General features: G+C 66.9%; 2 protein-coding genes across 2 annotated transcripts in view; one reads left to right on the top strand and one right to left on the bottom strand.

The window, feature by feature from the left end:
* Nucleotides 1-3,174: 3,174 nt before the first annotated feature.
* Nucleotides 3,175-4,110, top strand: H696_00886 (hypothetical protein; the record flags this gene model as incomplete). Its single annotated transcript, XM_009494773.1, has 3 exons — nt 3,175-3,289; nt 3,442-3,657; nt 3,833-4,110. The coding sequence occupies 3 exons, from the start codon at nt 3,175-3,177 to the stop codon at nt 4,108-4,110; spliced, it is 609 nt and encodes a 202-aa protein (XP_009493048.1).
* Nucleotides 4,111-4,568: 458 nt separating this feature from the next.
* The window catches only part of H696_00885 (signal-induced proliferation-associated 1), a 5,298-nt gene continuing 3,384 nt past the window's right edge, over nt 4,569-6,482 (bottom strand). Inside the window, exons 5-7 of the mRNA XM_009494772.1 lie at nt 5,991-6,346; nt 5,225-5,819; nt 4,569-5,092 (exon numbers count right to left, since the gene is read on the bottom strand). Of these exons, the coding sequence (XP_009493047.1) occupies nt 4,707-5,092; nt 5,225-5,819; nt 5,991-6,346 (1,337 nt within the window). The 3' untranslated portion in view covers nt 4,569-4,706. The remainder of the gene's footprint in view (nt 5,093-5,224; nt 5,820-5,990; nt 6,347-6,482) is intronic.

The following is a 6,482-nucleotide window of genomic DNA, read 5'->3' as shown; positions in this document are numbered from 1 at the left end:
GGCTGGCGGCCGAGGCTGGCGAAGGCGGGCGCAGGCCAGCCCCAAGGCGGGGCCCAAACTTCCACACCGGGGCTGATACCCACACCCGGGCCAAGGGCGGGGCGGGTGTCAGCCTTCGCAACACACCCAGTCGAGGGGCCAGCCCCGGGGGAGCGTCGCGCGAGCCCGCGCGCGCCCCGGCCCGTGTGAACCCCGCACATTGTCCTTCGCAACCCCTTGCCCGGGGACAAAAGGCATCGACTTGTGGCCGCTTGATTTCGGCGTCGTGTGCCGGCGCGCGGCGGGACTCCGGCCGCGCTGCGAGGATGGCCACAGCGGGATGCGATCCCCCCAGCGGCCGGGCCTTTCCCCGCCCCCCTCGCCGACCCGAAGCGTTGTCATGCTCGTCGTCGGCTCGCAGGCACGAGACCCGCTCGAGCAGGGGCCCCCATCCGGACCCGGGACAGGCGGGCCGGGCGGCTCGGCGAGGCAACACCAGCAGCAGACTGTCACGGCCTCACACCGCATCCTGGCCAATGGCACCGGACGCACGGGCACAAGCCCCAGCGGTGTGGTCACTCGGCGGACCCGGCAACTGTCGATCCCTCCCTTCGCGAGGGCCAGCAGAGAGGCAGCCCGGTGGGCGGGGGACTCTGGAAACAACCCCCTCGGCGGCTCAGCCCTCTCGTGTGTGTGTGTGGTTGTGTTTTCCCCCCCCCCCCCCCCCCGCCCTCGCCCGGCGCCCCCTGCGGGGCCACGACGCCCGGGGCACCGGCGGAGGAACAACATTTGACCCACATCCCCGGCCCGGAGCGAGAGCGAGCTCGCGACAGGCAGAAAACCCGCCGCCCCCGATGATGCAAGTGCCGGCATCCGGTGCCCGGCCTCCCCCCCTCCCCCCGCCCGCCGCTCTTCTCCGGCCGCGTGCATCGGGCACACATTCCCCGGCCGCGGGCAGGCGACAGGGCGCACGCTCACGCGTCGGGAGGCCCACACGCCGTCGCACAAATGAGGCTGGCCCGTGCCGGCCTCCACCCGCCCCGCGGCCGATATATATTGGGGAGGGGCCATGACGGCCCCCCCCCCCCCCCCGCCCCCGGCCGGTGGTGAGGACGGGGCAGGGGCAGGCGCGACCGACCAATGACTCGTGAGCGGCGGCCTCCGCACCCCCCCCCTCCCCCCCGGGAGGTGGGGACGTCTGGCCCCGGGGCGGCAAGGAAGCCACAACAACCTGCCCAGGCGTCGATGCGGCCCTTGCCCGCCGGCCGGGGCAATACCGGAAGAACGAGTCCGGAGGTCCCAACTCTCCGCGCGGGGGAGGCGCCCCGGCGGCCCACCGGCCACTCGGGCCCTCTGCATATCCCGCCGGGCGCGGGCGCATTCCTCGGCTCCTGAGCGGGCATCTGTGCTCCGGCGCCCTCGCTCGCCTCACCGGACATGGGCACCAAAAGGGCTGCGCCGCTCCCCGGCCGGGCTCCCGGGGGGTGGGAGGGGGCCGGGGGAAACGCGGGAACCCGCGCGCCGCAGTGTCGCCGCCGGCCGACGACACACCCGCCCTGAGGGAGTGCCGGAAGGGGGACGCTCGCGACGCATGCGCCCCGGTGCGCCCCCCCCCCCCCCCCCCCCCCCCCCCCCCCCCCCTCCCTCCATGGCCATCCCAGGAAGCCGGGAAGGGGGTGAGGCTCCTCCCCCCCCCACACACCCCTTGGGAGACCGGAATGCCTCTCGCCCAAGGGGCCCGCATTCCTCGACTCCGCACCCTGGGGCCGGGGGACAAGGGGCAAAAAAGGCGGCCCGACTCCCCTTGCCCTCGGCCCGGTCCCCCCGCGCCCTCCGTTTTTTGTGAAGCCCCTCCCCGGTCCTTGTGCACGCCTCCTCCGGGCCTCTGCCACTTGGAGGGGGCGGCCCGGTGGGCCCGCCGTTCGCACACATCCAGATACGCGCGTGCATTCGCATACCCACCACGGATGCCAGCAAAAACTCTCGAGGCCCGGGCCGACCGCCAGGGAATATGGCGGGTGACAATATACCGCGCCCCCGAGGCTTGCGCGATCCCCCCCCCCCCCCCCAAGCGAAATAAAAACCACAAAAGCAAACCAGCACACCAGAACCCCAAACAGGACGCAGGCGCGCGCCGGCCACCCACCCCCTCGCCCAAAGGGGCGCAAGGGATGGTGGCCACCTTCCTGCCTCTCCCAGGGTTGCCCCCCGGCCCGAGGGGGAGGGGGGGCGGAACATCTGGGGGCTCGTTCCCCCCGCCAGTTGCCACGCTCATCACTTGTCGCCGGCGCCCTCTCCATCCCCAGTCAAGGATGGCGGAGGCCCCGGCGTGTCCCCACCGGCACCCCAGAACGCAGCGGGGGCTGAGGCCTCTCCACGAGCACGCACGGAGTCCATGCTGCACCGTCCCCGGGCCCGCGCCGTATCCCGTTGGCACAGAGTGCACTGCGGCACGCATGCGCGCGCATACAGGACACACCTCCGACAGGAGCCTGCTCGCAGCACATCCCCCCCCCCCCCGCCTGGCACAGCAACATTCATTTCCCCGCCGAGGGCCCCGTTCCAACTCGGCATTAACCTCCATGCCTCTGCCCCGGCACCTCCTTCAGTGCCGGACCCCCCCTCCTGCCGTCCTCTGCCCGGGCCAAGCACACCCCCTCGGCCCGATCGTACTTGTCGGCTGCCTGAGACCTGGCGCCGTAGCGCCGTGGCGCACGTCACTTCCTCCGATCAGCCGATATGTGTGGCTAATCAGCCCCTGCGGCACGTGTTTCAGCCCACGCAACACGGCTGATCGTCTCTTTTCCTTGGACCCACGCGCCAGGTTAGATCTCCCCCCCCCCCCCGGCTCCGGGAAATTCAGTGCGTTTCCACCCCCATGCACCGGCATCCGCCTGCTTGGCGCCCTCCCCCGCCCCCCCTCGCCCGCCCTCTGGGCGCGCGCAGAGGCCCAGGATCTCCATTGCGCCTCCGAGAGAGAGAGAGAGAGAGAGCAAGATCGCACTGTCGCCCCTCCTGCCATCATCGGAGCCCTGCCATCCGGGACACACGAGGCTCTTAGGGCACCGGCCAACAGTCCGGTTGCTGCTCCAAGCTCAGCACCTCCACTCCATTGTCCCCCCTCCCCCCTCCCCTCCCCTCCCCTCCTCTGCGCGCACGTCAAACCCCCGCGAAACCCCCAATACTACTGTCACCATGTCTACCGATGCCATTGAGATGCCCAGCTACTTCAGCAAGATGATCGACAACGAGACGGATCACTTCGTCCCCAAGTTCGAGGCTGCTCTCAATAAGATCTTCGATCGCTTTGGTGCGACCTGTGTCTCCCACTCTCCTCCTGTCCATCTCTCTCTCTTTCTCTCCTCTTCCTTTCCGCCTCCGGTCCTCCGTTGTTCCCTCGGCCGTATCTCACCTATGCCCCTTCCTCCCTCCCCCCCCCCCCCCATCCGCCCATCATCACAGATAGCAATGCCGACGGCTACATGAGCCGCCCGGACATCGTCAACTTCACGGCCGCCTCCAACGGGGTGGGCTTCGATGAGGACGAGCTGGACGAGATTATCCTCTACTTTGCCATGGACGCCGATGCGGCCAAGGAGGCCAACATCGACCCGGAGCTGGCCTGCAAGCAGCTCTCCCGCGGCGGCTTCCTGGACTTCTTCCACCTGCAGACGCTGGGTGCGTGCACACACACACACACACACACACACACACCGCGCCCTGGCACATACGCGTGTCTATATTTCCGGGGGGGAGGAGGGGGGCGTCGCCCGTGGACTTTTTTCCGGGGGTCGGGTATTCCTTTCTGACCGTCGAAACACCCCGACGCTCTTCTCCATACATACGGACCCAGCCGACCCGCGCGAGACCATGCGCGACCTCCGCCGCCTCGGCTTCAACGAGGACTTCGACCTGGTCCATGAGGACTGGAACGTGGAGAAGCACCGCGCGCAGAAGAAGCTCGATGGGCTTTCCTCTTCCGAGGACGAGGAGGATGACGAGGAGGATGGCGAGGAGGATGGCCACTGTGAGGACTCCGACTGCGAGGGCTGCTGCGGCGACGAGTGCGGCTCCGACTGTGATGGCGAGTGTGGCACCGATGACGAGGAGGACGAGGAAGACGAGGAGTGAACACAATTGGCCGCCCCTGCGCTCGCCTTTTCTCCCTCCATCAGATGCCCAGCCTTGGGGCTTTCCTCCCCCTCTCCCCCCCTCTTTTTTCACATGCCCGCACATATTGAAATATAACCCGACACATGCTTCCCCATGCCTGCGCCGCCATTTTCCTGTGCACACGCGAGGGCACAGGCCGGGAAATGCTCAACCGAATTGACACGCATCCCTGCTTTTTGAGACGCGAGAGAGGGAAAGAAAGAAAGAGCGGGGAGGAGGGCCGGAGTCGACATGTGCTGTATTGTGACGCTAGATGCGTCTGGTGACATGCCTGAAAAAAGGACAGGCGGAAGATCAACGCGAAAGGGAGAAAGCAGGGCGGAGAGGAGGGGGGAGAGCCTGCTTTTGTTCTGCCGCCCCTGATCCGGTGTTCTTTGTCCTCCCCAGAGAGGGGGACGCAGAAAGAGAGAGAGAGAGAGAGAGAGAGAGAGAGAAAGGGAGGGAGGGAGGGAGGGAATCAGCCAGAAACCAGGCGAGGGGACAATCGGCTGGAGGTGGTAGAGAGGGGGAGAAGGCGCGCAGAGCCGGGCACATGCGCCCCACACCCAAAACCCCTAGAGACCCATCTCGGCCCGCGCCGAGTCGATGACATTCGACAGCATGGCATTCCGCGTGCGGGAAAGCTTCGCATCGAAGGAGGCGGCCCGGAAGGCGGCCCGCTCGGCCTGAATCAATAGCCAAATGAAGGCCTGCTCGAAGTTCCCATCCGACGACCGCATCAGGATCCAGTCGTTGTCGCGGTCCGGCTCGAAGGGGGTCTCCCCGCCGGAGGGCGTGAAGAGGGCCGCGCTCGGGTGCTTGTTGGAGAGCTCCTCCAGCAGACCGGACGACACGAAGTTGGACTTCTGCGCCTCCGGCAAGAAGCGCGACACACCGTCCTTCCGGATGATGCGCACCAGGTAGAGGGACTCCGATACCGGGGTCACGGCAACCGCCACATCTGGGGGGGGGGGGGGGGGGGGGGCGAGGGTCCGCAACCGGGGCCCGAAGGACAAAAAAAGGTAGGCACAAAATCGACGGGGATATGGAGAGGGGGGGGGGGCGGAGGGACACAGCGCCACAAGGAACGCACGGATCTGGTGGCTCAAGCAAATGTTATCGATGGAGGAGGCCCCGGACTTGCGGGCCGTGGTGGGGGTCGCATTGGGCCGCTGCTCGCGCTCGGCCTCGCCATATCCCAGGCCCATCAGCTCGCCGATGGTATCACAGAAGACCACCACCACAATGTCATTGCCGATGTGGCGCTTGCGCTCAAGCTGCTGCGTGTCGCCCTCCTTGTGCGGCAGCATCTCACACACATGGAACATGACATCATACAGGTTGTCGAACTGCGTGAAGACCGAGTGCGTGCCGGTGGTGTCGGTCTTGTTGTCCAGGCCGCCGCGGAATTTCCCCCAGTCCTTCAGCTCCACCAGGCGCCCGATGCGCGCCAGGAACATGTCAAACAGAACCGGCAGGAAGGGCACGGTCTTGGAATTCTGCATGCCATTCAGCCGAGCCGGGTCGAAGAGGGTCGGCCGCGACTTGGTGGCATTCGTCTCGGACATCATGCGCTGCTCGGTGGCCGCCTGCGAGCCGGTCAGCGGGAGGTGGTTGAAGAGGGTCACCTCATTCAGCGGAGCCCCGCGGCGCGCGTGCAGCACGCCAAACTTGAAAGTGGTGTTCAACTGAGGCGAGCGGCCATAAAAAAAAACACAAAGCACCAGGAGGGAGGCGGGGGGGGGGGGGGGGAGGGGAGGATGGCAGGGCGGAAGTCAGCCTGACGCCTACACCAGGCAATACCAGCACAGCAGGGAGGAGAGGGAGCCAGGGGAAAAAAGAAAGAAGGCAAGACCTACCTGGCGACGATCGGACTCCAGCAGCAGCTTGCCCACCACCTCCGGCCGCTTGCATCGGATGAAGGCATCCGGCGTGACCCGCTGCAGGTCGGGGACCTCCTTGACCAGCTCGTAAAGGACCTTGTCAACGGGGATGCGCGATGCGGAGAAGCCGCCGGCGCAAATGCGCGACAGCATGCCCGGGCGCAAGTTGAAGGTGGCCTCATGGTGCGACACGGGCCGCGTGCCCATGCGCAGAATCACCTCGGTACTGATCATGTATGCATCTGAAGAGCTGGTCGAGCGCTTGGTGCTAATGCTCAAACTCATGGGCCCATGGGCTTGCCCCGGGGCCGTGATGTACTCGGTGTGGTTGGCTGAACCGTGGCAGGATGAGCGGTGCACAAAGAGCAAGGGAAAGAAAATCGGACAGAAGCAAAAGCAGGCACACGGGGGCATCGCGAACAATCGAGTCAGAGAGAGGGAGGGGGAGAGAGGGAGGGGGGAGGGAGG

The sequence above is a fragment of the Fonticula alba genome, assembly GCF_000388065.1.
Source record: "Fonticula alba strain ATCC 38817 unplaced genomic scaffold supercont2.1, whole genome shotgun sequence".
In the NCBI taxonomy this organism is placed as follows: domain Eukaryota; order Rotosphaerida; family Fonticulaceae; genus Fonticula; species Fonticula alba.
This window is presented reverse-complemented; position numbering and strand designations above follow the sequence as displayed.